This window comes from Hyalella azteca, unplaced genomic scaffold (assembly GCF_000764305.2).
Source record: "Hyalella azteca isolate HAZT.00-mixed unplaced genomic scaffold, Hazt_2.0.2 contig1645, whole genome shotgun sequence".
NCBI lineage: Eukaryota > Metazoa > Arthropoda > Malacostraca > Amphipoda > Hyalellidae > Hyalella > Hyalella azteca.
In genome coordinates, this window is record NW_025931949.1 from 51,595 (window position 1) to 67,605 (window position 16,011).

The following is a 16,011-nucleotide window of genomic DNA, read 5'->3' on the forward strand; positions in this document are numbered from 1 at the left end:
CAGGACTTTTTAAAAGCCAACATTCTCCTACGTTGTAATGTATATTTGTAAGAAATTTTGTCACTGATTCAAACCACTTTCGGATGAACAACTGGTTTTTATTCCTTCATAAAGCATACGGTCGCAGTCGCACTGTAACTGCGCTATATTCTCTTCAACAGGTGCTAGGGAGATTTTGAGCCGTGCAGGCAGCTTGAGGTAGGCAGGGTTTTCAATGATTTGGTAGCGAGCAATTAAGTATTGTGATTGAAGTGATTAATTAGAGTAATTAAAGTGATTAATTAAAGTAATTAAAGTGATTAATTAAAGCGATTTAAGTGATTATTTAAAGTGATTAACAACTATAACTCAAAACTCGGTCGTGGGGCCGCATTGGACTAGTCTTCAGAGGCTCCCGCAAATTTAAAAAGAAAAAAAAAGTAACTGCGCTATACTCCCGCCTTTTGTTGTCGTTCACTCTGCGTAACGAATAGGATGCGCAGCATTGTTCGTGCTCTTGTTAATGATCAGCGTCGAGAGTGACTGCAATCTCATGTCGCGTGAATTACGAGAAATGAGCCTGTAATTTTATAAAAAATGCTTCACTGAATATCGCTCCTGTGGTTATTAGATTACCGCAGTGGTGACCTTCATGATCTCTTGAGTGGGGGGTAAGCCTTTGGGATCTTGTGTACGGTGCATGACACAACGATGACTTTAGTTTAAAGTTCTATTCTGTTGATATGCACAATTTTCAAAATGTAAAAATGCATAGCATAAATGCTGGCATACATACCACTAGCTATCGGTAATTCTGTGGCCGAGCTTAGCTTGATTAGAATATTAAACCTATTTTGTGTATTTAATGGTCATTCCGGGTGGACCGCATGGGCACCAGATTTGTATTCTACTTCGAGGTTCAGAGCACTTCGAGTAAAGCTCCTAGAAATTCCTACTGTATTGCAAGATTTGAAACAAATAAACTTCACCTGAGGAGAAAACCTAGTTCGTGGAATCAGGGAGGTCTCGTTTGCCGTGAATGAATGTGTGAACAAAATTTTCAACAGCGGTATTAGGCCTTTTAATGCCAATGGTTACTCTTGCTTTTCGCAAGATGTTTCCGCAATAAGTCATCCATGCGTTTTTGTGTTATGATTTAGGGGTGTACGGTGAAAAGGGCTCGTTGTTGTATACTTGTTAGCATGTCTGGTCTGTATGGGCTAACGGTACTCGAGACAAACTAGGTTTCAGTTTTTTCTTTGAATATCCCAATGAAGCTTTGTACCTCTAGTTTGTGAGAAGTTTCTCATTATTACTATAGCGTCCACAATATGTAGGCATAACCTTTAAATGTTGGAAGCTCTCGCCAACAGTCAGTCGAGCCAGAACACCAGCAGTCAGTCGAGCCAGAACGCGTCTAGAACTATCAATCCGTTAACTGCGAATCGGACCGTAATATGAAAGAGAGTTCGAATAGGCTAACGGTGAACAATGGATCTGCATTAGTGACGCAATCATTTCAGAGAATCTATTGATGCCACCGTTCTGTTCACCAGCGCTGTTCACAACCAATCAAAAAGTCAAATCTCTCAATCAATCAATCTCAAATCTCAATCAATAAGTCAAAGTCTCAAATATCTTCCTGGAACCTTTGTTGTCCGGTAAGAAAGTTGTACTAACGTCATTTCAAAATTGCAGTGTTGCAAAGTGTTGCAAAACTCTTCCACTACTTGATAATGAATGAAACCTGCATATATATGTAGTCCGCAGTGGACTTCTTCCTAATTCGGACTACACTGGAGTAATTAGACCAACAACTACGACTTGGAGTATTTCAAACAAACAACTTCAACTCAAAATTATCGATGAATTCAACTTGCTTGGTGATGCCTTTGACCCTTGACAACAACGTCGACTCGACTCGACTCGTCGAGTCGAGTCGAGTCGAGTTTGACGTTGTTGTCAAAGGGATCACTAAGCAAGTTGACTCGACTCGACTCGAGGTCAGGATAGTGAATAGTTTACGAACACTGCCAATACACAATACTCAATGATTTAATAAGAAATCACTAGTTTTACACGGAGTTTTTCATTTTATTACAAGAGTGTGCGTGAGACAAAACTGGCTGGCTGGAATTATTTGCAATTGGGAAAAATCAATGAGGCGGAGACGGCAACAATCTTTACAATCTAAATTTATTCCTACCGTTTTGAATTCGATTCTGTTGATTAGTCTTTTCACCAGACGATTCAGTTGGTCTTAGAATTTTCTCGTTGGAATTACGGTGACTGTTCTTGCCATAGTCTGCCATTTTATTCTGCGACTCAGATTCAACCAATGATGAATGTTTCTAATTTTCGTAAATTTTCCGCAGTCTCGCGATATTGCGCAATATCCGGAGCTCCTTCACATAATCCAGTGACTAATGAGCGGGGGTGCATATCAAATCCCATGAATACCTTGATAAGGTAAAGAAAATACGTAATTTATGAGAAATAGTATATCCTTCCGTTAAACATGAATTCTAGCTGATGTCACCACTTGGTCGGTTATGAGCTGGCACATGAAGGACCAGATGACTCAATACCTCTAAACTTTATTTTATGCCACGGAATGTGGGACAATTAAATTAGATTTACTTCTTTTCCGTGAAGACTGTGAAAGTGGGAGCTGCTTTTAGTAACACGAAAGATAAAGATGGCGAAAGCGTCGGAGTCTTAGCTAAGTTCGCTTTATTCTGCAACCAACAACATTAAATAGCATTACTTTTCTACGACAAATTCAATGGTAAAGGGCTGTAAACTGTCTCAAACTCAATTATGAAACGCTTCCTGACCTGATGTCATCGTTATCAACATTGACTATTCACTATTATCTGCTGAAGAGCATTATCTTTGCAACAACATATGTTTATCTCACGTCCTACTTATAAGTTGTACCTCATTACCTGACGTGTGCAATGAATTAACATCAGTGGGTGTTGGCACAGTTTCACGAATCCTACATTCATAGCTAGCCTTGTATAGAAAAAAAGGTTCGTTATTTGATATTTTTGGCCTGTATTTATAACATTATTTCAGATTTTTACCTAATGTTTCCACTTTTTCCAGTGTTTCTTCATTTTTTTTCAACACACGTAACGACCAATAATTTAATTGCAGGTAGAACTCGGCCACTGTTAGACTCGTCACTCATCACAATTTTTTCTCTTGGTAATGCACCTAATAGCGGTAATGCGATAATAGTTTATCTAATTTTTTTCATCAGCATTAATAGCAATACTTTTTTAAAAAAATACACTCAATAATCTCCCCGCAACACTAGTACGAGGACTTGAAGAGAACTTGAAATCGACGTTTTCGAGGAATCATGCGACTCTCTCTATGACCCGACTGTTATATTTATATTTATGCACTTATATTCTCTCTCTTATAATTATGAATTTTCCTGTTACAGGATCAAGTTTCCGAAGAAAAAAATGGAGTATAGCCTGCTTCTAAGTCTGCTCATGTGCGCGGTAAATATCTTCCAAATCATTTAATAAATTATCTTAAGGACTGTCTCATGTTTCAAAGTATTCGCAATTTTGAAAAGATCGTATAAACTCTAAACATTTTGTTTAGGAGTAAAAGGTATGATATTATAACGCAATATTCTTTGAGACACGCAAACATAAAAATCATGACGTTAAATTTCCGCCAAGATGATCGTTCGTACGCATGCGTACTGCGTCGCATCGTGCGACGACGCGGCGGGTGAAGGCAGTCTCGTGCAAAACCCCAGCAACTGCTTCGAGTTCTACGTCTGCAGCGACCCTGATGGTGACGGTAGCCTGCAACTCTCAGACGAGGCTCTCACTTGTTCTACCGGGTGAGTACGAAGGCGATATCGCCACCCGAGTTTGGACGATCGATGAAGTCTCGATAGTTTATAGTTTACGAACACTGCTGCATTTGATCAGAAGTCACTAGTTTTACACGGAGTTTTGCATTTTAATACATGAGTGGGCGTGATAAAAAAAGTGTCATTATCATAAACGTTGTTTCTTAAGTTGAGGATACAATAATGTTTTAATGTTCAATTTACCAAAACCTTCATAGTTTAGATGCCAATATTTATATTACGATTTGGAGAATAAAATGTTGAATGCAATTTGTAATTTTTTTGACAAAGTAATAATTGGAGAAATGTGCAAATTGCAATTTACAATAAAATACGATAACGCGTGTCAATAGTCCACATGTTCTGCACGCATTTTTCTGCGATATAATTCTTCCAAAATCTGTGTATACCGCGATTCTTGATGCGAATGTGAAAATTCTAATGAAAACCAACCTACCGCCAGGATGTACTTTGACGATAATACGTCAAACTGCGAGGCGATACCTACCGACGGCAGCCAGTACTGTGACAACTTGTGTAACCCTTGTGATGTGCAGTGTGGGATACCTGGTGAGTGCGTAGGTAGATCTGCTAAAGGGAATAACAGATTGACAGTTTATAATTTAATTGCAGGTAGAACTCGACCACTTTTAGACTCGTCACTTGTCACAATTTTTTCTTCGGGTAATGCACCTAATAGTGGGAATGCAATAATAGTTTATATATATTTTTTTCATCAGCATTAATAGCTGATGCTTTTCATGATCAGCATAATAGCTTTTACTACCAATGAGTCTTATAGAAAATATTGTTGCCCTATTTTGGTGGATACTCTGAAAAGGAGTTTCTTTTATATGATAAAGCTGTGCATAGACATTCGTTTGCAAAGACATTATATATAGTTTGCTCTTTCCGACCTAATTATCATCTCTTCTTTACTTTTCTGCCTCAGGTACTTTGATTCCTGACCCCTACAACTGCCAAAACTACTACATTTGTTTAGCTAACAATGAAAATAGACTAGGTTCGTGTAAAGAGGGTGAAGAATTTGACTATATAAAAAATGTGTGTTCGACTGAGCCAGGCGTATGTTACAGTGCTTGTAATCCTTGCACCGTATACTGCGTTAAAGAGGGACGAGTGCCTGACCCCTGCAATTGTGAGGGATACATTTACTGCGAACCTCCATCTGGCTACGTTCATTTTGATTGTCCTAGCAACAGTTCCTACGAACCTTCAAGTAATTCGTGCGTTGAATACACTTCTCCCGTGACTAGTTGTGATAAAACTTGCACTGAACCATCATGTCCAGCTGCATAAGTTCCCATGGCCGGCAGTGTTCAATTACATGAGGTGCATATCTTACCTTGATGATTCATGTGATATTCTGAGACTTTGATGCAAATAAACCATTTATCATAAGAAAATAAAGTTAAATATTTTTTTAAACACCATGAGAATAGATTGTTTTGATACTATATACAACGGCTGACTTGTTTGTAATGCTTAGATTTTCAGACAATTTTTCTTGAGTTTTTAAAATAAAAGACCTTCAAATTTTGCATGGTGATTATTTTACCTTTTTAATTTAAACGCTGTGACGGCTTGAGATTTTTTAGAAGACCAAAGACAATATAGTGATCTTTTATAGTGATATCTTGTATTTTTCAGTCGACCAATGTTTCCAGAACAGTTTAAAATTTTATTTAATCAATTATATTTGGAGTCAATAATTAAAAAAACTACAATTCGCTTGAGTCCAATTGGTTAACCACAATTAAGGGTATAGTATATTAAAGCTAAACCCGGAGAGATAATCAATAGGTAGATGAAACTTTTTTATGATATTTTGCCGAATGTCTGCCTGGTAAACTTTATATTTTTGAAACGCCACTATTTTCTTATGACGAAACAAGCGTTTTTTTATCAGGATAGAGTGATCGATGGTGAAGTATGAAGCAGGCTTACGACCAAAGTGTAATGAGTGTAAATTTTGTTGAATGCAAACTTTTAACACAATATGAAAAATATAGATAAGAAATTTTGAGTTCAGGATAAGCTGCCTGTGCAAATATGGCATGACCTGTTATAGTTGATTAAAACGTAGTTTCATGTTACGGGAATTATATTTTACTACGAAATTAATTGATTGTAATGGCTAGACTAAGCACACAAAGATGTTGATAGGCGCGGAAAATTTAAGAAAATCTTTCAGAGGTATCATCGATTTTTATTCAATAATAGATATTTTTTTCGAACAGAAAATCATTTCATGATGCGAAATATGCTAGAGAAATATATTATCATTTAACTGGAAATACTAAAGAAACATGCTATCAGGCATGCAAATAATGCGAAATATGTTATTGATGGATAACTTTCAAAATCAAATCAGAACTAGCAAAAAGCATAAATTTTCTCGGCTTTATTTTCTGAATTGTTGCGACCGTGCGGCCAATCCTGATTTGACGAATGAACAATTCTGCACTGCGTGTCAGAATGACGCACTTGCAAATATTACGAGCCATCACCGATGCATTTGGGTTATTGGTGAAATATTCGTCCAGCCGACACGCATGATTCAATTCCGCGATGAGAAATTATTGTAGAGTAAATTACAGGTTAAGATTGTGCATGTGCCCTTTTGTTGAAGAAACTAAATGCGAACGCGGAATTTTTTTATTTTATGTTAGCTGTGTGATTCACATATAGTAACTTCGGTTGCGAAAGAAATATAATTCTGAAATGGATATATTTGTACTCAACGTCAACATGTAAAGGAAAAAAGTTCAAACATCATTATTTCAATGATTTCTGATATAAGAAAATGGACTAAACCGTGCACACAACTTGTTTTTGTTCATTGCAACTTAATATTCTTTGTCATTGATGAACGTCATTGGAATTAGGACTAAAATAAAACAAATAAAAAAACTTTTCAAAACCACGTTTTCTTAACGGACAAAAAAAGAAAAACATTTACTCATACATAACATTAAAGTTATGTAAAATGTTATGTAAGAGTAAATGTTTTTCTTTTTTGTCCGTTAAGAAATTGTGGTTTTTTTAAGTTTTTTTTAGTTGTTTTATTTCATTATTTTTAGTTTTGTAAACACCAGAAAAACGTGGTTTTTAAAAATGGTTTTGTATATTTATTTATTTTTTACCTTTTAGTTTAGCAATTTTAGCAATTCTAAAATTTAGCGAAAAAAACTCGATTCCCAACCGTGAATTTTTAGGCTTTTTTTAAATAAAAAAAAATATTTTTTTAATTATTACTTCTGAAGATAAAATCTTGAATTGTTAGGCAGCATAAGCATGCATGCCAAATTTCAAGTTTCTAGGACTTTCAGAAGTACTCTAAATTAAGGTTTGAATTTTTGATGACAGAGACGAAGCGAAACTAAGAAAAACGTGGTAATAAGACCAAATGTGAGCTTAAACTAGTAGCGAGCAAGTAGCGTTATTGGTCTGTCCCACCGTCAGATTAACTGTGGGATTGTAAAATATTTATTGAACCTAATCACGGAACGATTATAAAGTTGTAAAATTATGCAGTCCGACTAGGGTTAATATCAAAGTTGCAATAGAAAACTGAATATTTAAATTGAAAATTTAAACAGTGGCAGTAACTTTTTATTATTAACATGCCACAGTCTGAGAGACATCGTATGCAAGCTGCATTAGCTCTTATTGCTGACAATTTCCATTAGGTGTTAAATCTCGAACTTTTTAAAATCGGGAGAAATCTTACAGTTTTAGTATTAACTTTTACTAATACCTGAATTTCTTTCATTTTTTCGTGAGATTCGACTACATAGCAGAAGTATTTCAAACCACACATTGATTTTCTTCCGTAATGCACCCTGCCTCCCTGGCAAAGAATGTTCTTCACTAAAATCATTCGGAATGAAGTGAAGTCTGTAGCGGTTCTTCTAGTTATATTGTTACTAGTTTGTCATCACTAAAAAAATCCCAATATGATGAATGATTTGGCCACGAAAGTTTCTGTACAATGACATTATTCATAAAAATTTTTGCTGAAACATTTTGCGCGCATGAAGAGTTTTCAGGAACACACAATTGCGGTCAATTTAGTTTATTAAATATTTGCCACAAATCGCGTGATATTTGGAGGTGAATGTGAGATTTTTTGAAGTATGCGTCACGCATTAGTATGATCGAATATACTGTGCAGCCGGTATTAATAAAAAGAATTGTTGCAGCTTATTGGTAATGGACGAATGTGCGCCCGAAATTTGTGTATTAAAACTTCATGCTGCCACCAAAAACATTACAAAAATTACAGTGGATTATATCAGAAGAGGCAATATATAAGAATTGCAACTAACCGAATCTCACTTCCCGTTGTGCCTCACTTAGGTGACCACGAGTTAAAACCTCGAGGAGGTTAAGCTTCTCATATCTGGTTCGAGTTCATATCAGTGGCGCCAGTATACCTACTTTCAAGAAGGTTTCAGCCCCTTTGAAACATCCTTAAGCACCCTAAATAATTTTCTTTACATTTGTTAAAATTCTCATTCAAAAAAATAAATAAATAAGTAATAACCGACGAACTCAATAGAATGCGGCTTGAATACGGATAAAAATTAGACAGCCAGTCATTATCAACTTATATAAATTTTAAGGGCTTAGTCCCATTGTCCTTAAGATCAAGTGGCTTAGCCCGCCTGTCGGATTATAGTAAAATATAGTAAAATCAATATCTTAAGACATAGTGACACCCGCTGGCTCTTACTTAAAGATTGGAGATAGTGGGCAGTAAAGAGTTAAGTACTGAGATGTATATTTATGCAAGGAAATTTAAATTTTTAATTTAGACCTTTTCAATTTTGATTACAATAATGTTTACTGGATTTCATAAATGTACGATTATATTAAAGTATTTCTCATGTTTTAATAATGTAACTTTTAAGTCCTAGACATGAAGCTGACAACTGCCTCCTGGAGTGGGCGAATCTCCATAGTGTTATTCCTGAATTTATTAATAATGTGCTGCACTAGAGCGATGGTTTTTACGGCTTTGAAGCAGAAAGCAATACCTCCAGCTGCTGTCCACCACACCTCTGCAGTCAACAGGCGCTGTGAGTTTAGAATAAAGAGTACAGATGAACAGATAAATTATTTTCACATCCAATGTGAGAAGGATGATTGCAGACCAAATACTGGATTGAATAACTGAGAAGTCCTAATAATTCTTCCAAGTAATATGCATCAAAATTTGAATAAATTCAGAGGCGCAGGGATGTTGAACAATCAGGAGTAACAATTCCCAACATGTGCCTCACTTTTATCTTTTAATGAATTCATAAGTATTTTAGGGGGATCAATGCTACTGTTTTCAAATCGGCATACCCGTTCGGTCTGTTCTCTCAAGGTGACTTGGCGAGTAGGTAGAACTGAAACATTTATTCGGGTGGCAAGTATCAAACGCCTGGACCCAAATGACTAGTATAGATCTACTCCACAACCCTTACTGGATTCTCAATGATTAAATTTTTCCAGAAAGCGTATGCCTCTGGCAACTACCTAACCCATCCAGTTCAACCACGCCCCATTCATCTCCCAATGTTTTGCCTATGTGCCATAAAATCTAACCAACTTTAAGGAAGAGTCTTTTAAAAAATGATCGACGAAGTATATGTTGCACCTAACTACATATCATAAATTGATGTTCTATTAGCTTAACTCTCCAGAATCCGTTTGTTTCTCCAGCTCCCAAATAAAAATTATTTGTGGAACATCGATGATTATTGATGGCAATAGATGGAAATTACAGGTGGTGCACCGATAAGACCTATGTTCCACCTATAACCTGCCGATGGCCACCCTACCCGAAAAGCTCTTTTTCCGCCAATAACTACCAATTGGCATAGTTGGCGCATCGACGAGCCACCAATGGCCACTTTTAAAAATGAAGTCGCCAGTAATTTTTCATTTAGTTTCACATCCGATGCATTTTTTGATATTACTTCTTACAATAACCGCTCAGAGGACAACGTGTGAACATCCACCATGGCAGCACAAGTAACAATGTAGCAGGAACAAATAATAAGAGTACCATAAAAACATTTGTATCAAAATCCTCAAATCCCTAACGGCAGGATTCGAACGCCGGCCTCATTTTGCAAAGCCATGCCTCAACCGTTGAGCCATCGGAGAGGAGTTGGTCCTCTAGTCATTTTAAAAGATTTAATTGAACTATTGCTACTATAAATTTCATCAAATGGCAGAAGTCACCGCTCCCACCGTGATGATTAGATGGTTACACAAACAATTTTGATCAATAAGTATCGAAGTTTCATAATGTGAACAGAACACCAATTTTGACAGCGGTCCGATTCGAACTATTTTCTCAAAAAATATTCTTGCGTAAATCAGTGAATTGATATCACTCGATGATTTTGTAATGTTGAGCGTGAAATAACTTCATCACTTTGTGTCACAATTTTTCTCTAGCCTAAACTTTAATCTTTTGATCAGGAGAGATACCGACACCACTTTATTAGCAACGTTAATTTAAATTCAAAATAATTATCTGGCGGCATAAGCAAATTTATCTTAAATAATTATACGTACATCACCATCGAAGTTAGCGAAAGAAATCTGAATTGGTACTCGTATCCCTCTTCGTAAATTTTTACTCGTATCCCACTTTTTTGGCAAGCAAATTACCCGGGAAGCACATATTTCAGGGAAGACACTTTAAGGATTAGTAGGAAAGAAACTCAATGCCGACGCGCGCCAACCCAACAAGTATCATATCAACGCGCACTTACTCGACTCGCTCGCTGCGCTTTAGAGATGCCGAGCCGCTGTCGACTACGTCAAAGAGGCTTTTTAGACTTTAGAGTTTACATAGAGGCGGCAACTTGAGAATAATATAAATATAATGAAACACACTTAATCGATCCATAAAAGTTATACTTGTACAATAATTTAGTCTCAATTTTGATCGCAATATTTACACATAGCAAATTGGCGCATAATCAAAATTCGCATTAAATTTACGCTATATATCAAGCTAACATAAAAAATTGTATTCGCCATAATCTTAGAAAAACTTTATATTTTGAAACAAGATTTTCCATTGTTCCTCGGACAATTTATATCAGGAGCAGTCTGAAACATGCCCAGTTGCTAGGGACGCATTCCAACAAAAATAAAACAAACCAATCTTCATCCCTGCATTGTTCAGCCAGGTGATCGTATAGGTCCTTCCCATTGGCCAAAGTGATAAACGAGTTCTGATTTATCTTTATTACAGATTAAAACCAAGCCTTGGTAAACACGTGAACACCGAAACCAGAACGAGACACTTTCAAGACTATTGCTGAATTCTTGAGCTATTCTTGAGGTTCCGAGATTTTGAGCTATTTCTAAGACTATTGCTGAGACTCCTGAAACACACAAATGGAACAAATAAATATCTAACAAGGTATTAATCTAAACATGAATATCCGATTAATAATCAGCACGAATAAAATCATTAATAAATGCTACTGAAATATTTACAAAAAAGTATACACAGATGGAAACCACAGCTAACTCTATACCTAACATTCACTTTATTCATCAAATCCTATCAACACAAGACGTACCTTACACATCCATGGCACACACGATACTGAATCCGCTTTCTTAGTTTGGACAAGGTCACGTCTAACTCTTTCTAACGCAAAATCACAAATTCGTTATCAGTTCAATCCCCAACACAGTGGCTTCACTTTGGCTTAAAAAATTTGTGAAAATCTTGCTTCTGCATGTCTGTCAGTTCTACTCGTACCTACCGAATTCACGCTATACTTTCGCTAAATTTACTGAAATCGAAATCTTGAAAGCCAAGCATACAGAATGAAGTCATGATTTCGAATGACCCGCAAGCTATTAACACCTTTCTACGTTGGATAAATTACAGTGGCAAATTCATTCGTGCACTGTGCAGTTTAGGCAAACGGTTCTTGGTGTCTTACAATTGACTTGCCTGAAAAGCGCCATCGATGATTCAGACCACATAAATCATCGATGATTCACCGATGACAGCCACCTGTACTCGACACACTCTCGATTTATTGGTGTTTGTTTGTCGATTTTTTGGCAGATCTGGTCACCCACCGTTACGCCACCTATATAATCTACCATCGCCACCTTATTCATCGATGCGTCACCCTCAAATTCTTTTGGTAAAATTAAGATTTTAATTAAAGAAATTAGAGTCAAATCTTCGTGATCATTTAAGTGGCGAGTCTGGGTAAAAATATCATTTGTTTGACTCGACTCTGGATAACTGGCTCTCAAATCGTCTATATTACTTGTTACGAGGATACCAACATGTGACACATGACTCATCGTTGTTCAGTATAGCATGAATAATAATCTACAAACCTATTGCTTTTTTATGGCATCTTAATACCGACTGCCAGAAATTGTATATTTTGCACAATGGCTTTCAGCCCTAAGCTGAGCATGCATAAATATTCCGTTTAATGAATTAAAAGTATTTTGTTCAAAGCTAAAAATTTAGCACATTATTTAAAGCGATGAAGAAATTTATTTTTTCTAAACAGACCCTCCATATAACTGAATGAAATTGATCTTTGCTAATTTATTCTCGCCAGGTGATTGCCGAAACTCTTGCTACGTCGATAAACATTGCACCGGATTCTCAATGCAGCTGAACGCGAGTACGAACCGGTTTGTGTGCTCCATCTCCTACACTTACCTCTTCGACACGGACCTAGCCATCGTATGGATGGGAACGGTTTGGACCTTCCTCAAAGGTATTTTTCTCTTAAGTTTTTGGCAAAAATAGACAAGTTTGTATCAATATTTAAGGAAGGTCAATCATAAATATGGATAACGATGCTAAATCACTTCCTAGACAGTGTTTTTTTGTAATATACTAATCCTAAAAACAAATGACAACAAATCCATAAAACCTTTAAATCGCTGACTGTGACTATACGTGCAGCATTTGTGTGCGCTCCATCGTACGTGTCTGTGGCGGGCACCGGCTGCGTTATCGCAGTGGACGCGCCCCAGAACTTCACAGCCGGCGTGGAGACGTGCCGCGTTCTAGGTTCCGTGCTGGTTTCGCCTCCCACCGACGCTGCTTTCTATCATTTCGCCAGATTCATCAACAACACCATTTTCTCCAGTAAGGAATTTTTTTAATAAGGAGTACTTAGAGCATCAACTAGAATAGTCACTATAATTTTATAATATCTTTTAACTTTGTTGATGCTTTGACACGATATCGCTTGTCTGACAACTAACGAAGAGTTATTTAACACGTTTTTCTTAACTTAGCTTCGCGTTTGTTTGTTTGTGGATTTGTTTGTTGTTAACATTGACAACGAAAATTAGCCCACTTCTGATTGCTCTAGAGATCTGAAATTCGGCATGCAGGCTATTTTCGTCTAACAATTTCAGATACAATCATAAAAAACTAGCAATTAGAGACCTAAATTAGCTTAATTGAGTAAAGTATATATATATAGTATATATAGTATGATGTGCGGGCGCTGACGTTATAGACGAGCAGGCGCTGACGCTGCGTATCATCGATACGTACGTCAAGTCAAGTAAATTGGCTCGCAACAACGTTTTTCAGGTGTAGCAACGGTCTAAAAAAGGGAAAATAAAATACTTAAAAAACTTTTTAAAAAACCACGTTTTTCTTGTGGACTAAAAAGTAGAAAATAAATTATGGCTCGCCCCAAAAAACGTGGGTCGGACTGTACGTTCACCATCAAATTTCCAAAATTCATGTGTTGTGTGCTTTTCGCTTTAATCATAAATCTGCCCGACACACGTTTTTTGGGGCGAGCCATAATTTATTTTCTACTTTTTAGTCCACACGAAAAACGTGTTTTTATTAAAGTTTTTTTAAGTATTTTATTTATAAAAACAACCGAGCCTGTCCAAAGATGAGATTTCATTTACCTTCGGCACGAGGTCAAGTTTAATTATTGTGCTGCAAACGGGTCCGGTGTTTTGTTACTATTCCGGTTGTCCGGTGTTAGGTTACTCAGTAATAACACATCAAACTCATTGATGAAAAGTGTCTTTTGTTGAAGAAATAATATTTTTTTGCAGAGCTGAACAAAAAAGATCGATTCTACGTTGGAATTTCCAACACGAACGGGACGTGGCGCTGGGATGACGGTCACACGTTGACTTCAACTCAGGGTGCGTCTCTGTGGTACCAAGGCGATCCAAACGAAATCGGAGTTCAGTGCGCCGCCATGCTTTTCAACCCAACCTTGAACACCTACGGAGAACTGGTCGACCTGAATTGCACATTAGAGGGACGAATTGTCTGCGCGACACGAGAGACTCAAAACATTGTTCATGATTGGTACTGAACATAACAGTTTCACGCGTTCCTGGTGAACTTATACGCTAGGAATTTGAAGAGAAACTCTAGATATCAAGTGATCGACGTATGAAGTTTCAAATGTTGACGCGAACTTAATTTTTTTTCGCATGTTGACTTCTCGATCAGCGCATCTTTGCTCCCAAGTTTGAAAATTCGCTGTCCGGTGATTGATGGATAACTTACTTTGTGAAACATGTGTAGATTATAGCGAGGTAAAAATTATTGTGGCAGAGAGAGTCTCTAGGAGAAAAGAAAACAGCCTATACTGTATTATAGGAAATTGATTACCTTTCAGATAATATAAATGATATTTAGTGTAACTCTGCAAAATGGCATCCAGCAAGATGAATTTATGAACGTTATAGCTGAAGCTTTGGTTCATTACGTTAATGCAGTCATTAGATTTATTCAAAAAGTTGTCGGACTAACATATACTGTGTTTAGCACAAGTTTGACGGTTTTTGGCACCTATATACATAAACGTAACGAAAAATATTATTCATTATCAGTGCATAAATATAATGTTATTACAGCACCATTTTAACTCATTGTATCTCTTATTATAATTTATGTAAAAGTAACTCATATTCTCATTGATGTTTTTCATAGAACTAGACTAGATATTTGAAAATTACATGCACAATTCATGTTTAATGATTTAATTACATGCAAGTGGATTCAATCAACATAGCTGCGTTGCAAACATATCATTCCTGCAAGATTTACAAGCCGTTGCGAAGGTGAGAAAGGCATGAAGTTTGAGAAGAGTTATTGGTAAGCGCATTCAAATTCTGACGCTCAGTGTGACTGCTAGCAAAAAAAGCAGTCGGAATCCTCCAGAAAGTGAGGCTGCGAAGGCTGTACGGCGAGGTATATTAATGCGCGGCATCATTAAGGGTAACTTATCTTGTCACTTGAAATTAAGCACAAAGTGTGGTTGTTAGCACTCCTTCCACTCAAGCCTTTCTTTACGAGCTGCGTGAGAGGCCGCCATGAGAAAATTTCATTTATACCCCCGACATGAACTGGGCTGTGGTGCTGGTTATGACGAATGGAAAGACTTGCAAGAAGAGGTTGTTTTACATTTTAGATTTTTCAAATGTTTGCAAACGTATCATGCAACATGGATAATTTATTAGAGCTTTTACTGACATTAAATTGATTTTAGTGAAGAAATGTCTTGAATGAAGTACATTTGGAAAAAATAGTTAAACAATGTCGTCAACAACGTCAGCATTATGTTTATAAAATATGTTTAGAAATAATTTTAATAAATGAGGTAGGAGCTTGGATGCATCATTCACTTCAATCCTACCTCATTCCTACCTTACTCCTCACTTCAATCTGCACCAATAAATGTTGTTAAATAAATCAATCGAAATAAATTGAATAGAGATTTGCTAAGCACAAAATAACTCCCACATGTGCTGCTGCTTTCAGCTCGCTGGAGCGGCATTTCAGTGAGAAAAAAAAGTTTAGGGTTATGCCATGTAGGTTTTATTGTAATTGTTTTATGTAACTACTAGCACCAGGTCAAGACTTATAATAAACAGTGCAGTGTGTCGTTGCTTTATTCAACTACTGGCATCAGGTCGAGACTTATTATAAACAGTGCAGTGCGTCATTGTTTTATTTAACTACTAGCATCAGGTCGAGACTTATAATTAACAATACAGTCTGTCGTTGTTTTATTCAACTACTGGCAACAAGTTAAGCCTTTATAAACAGCGCATTGCTTCATTGTTTT

General features: G+C 36.7%; 2 protein-coding genes across 4 annotated transcripts; both read left to right on the forward strand.

The window, feature by feature from the left end:
- The first annotated feature begins 516 nt into the window (after positions 1–516).
- LOC108669455 (peritrophin-44) lies at positions 517–5,423 on the forward strand. 3 transcript variants are annotated; one of them, XM_047883472.1, is made up of 6 exons: positions 517–650; positions 2,355–2,448; positions 3,437–3,497; positions 3,684–3,850; positions 4,326–4,432; positions 4,815–5,423. In XM_047883472.1, exons 2-6 carry the CDS (start codon positions 2,432–2,434, stop codon positions 5,180–5,182), a joined length of 720 nt encoding a protein of 239 aa, XP_047739428.1. In that variant the 5' UTR covers positions 517–650; positions 2,355–2,431; the 3' UTR covers positions 5,183–5,423. The 3 variants fall into 3 exon arrangements, with proteins under 3 accessions (XP_047739428.1, XP_047739433.1, XP_018012274.1); XM_047883477.1 differs by lacking the exon at positions 2,355–2,448 and having other exon boundaries at positions 520–650; XM_018156785.2 differs by lacking the exons at positions 517–650; positions 2,355–2,448 and adding an exon at positions 2,944–3,014.
- Positions 5,424–8,812: 3,389 nt separating this feature from the next.
- Positions 8,813–15,735, forward strand: LOC108669457. Its single transcript, XM_018156787.2, has 4 exons — positions 8,813–8,967; positions 12,502–12,663; positions 12,855–13,040; positions 13,982–15,735. Exons 1-4 carry the CDS (start codon positions 8,874–8,876, stop codon positions 14,248–14,250), a joined length of 711 nt encoding a protein of 236 aa, XP_018012276.1. The 5' UTR covers positions 8,813–8,873; the 3' UTR covers positions 14,251–15,735.
- The last annotated feature ends 276 nt before the right edge of the window (positions 15,736–16,011 follow it).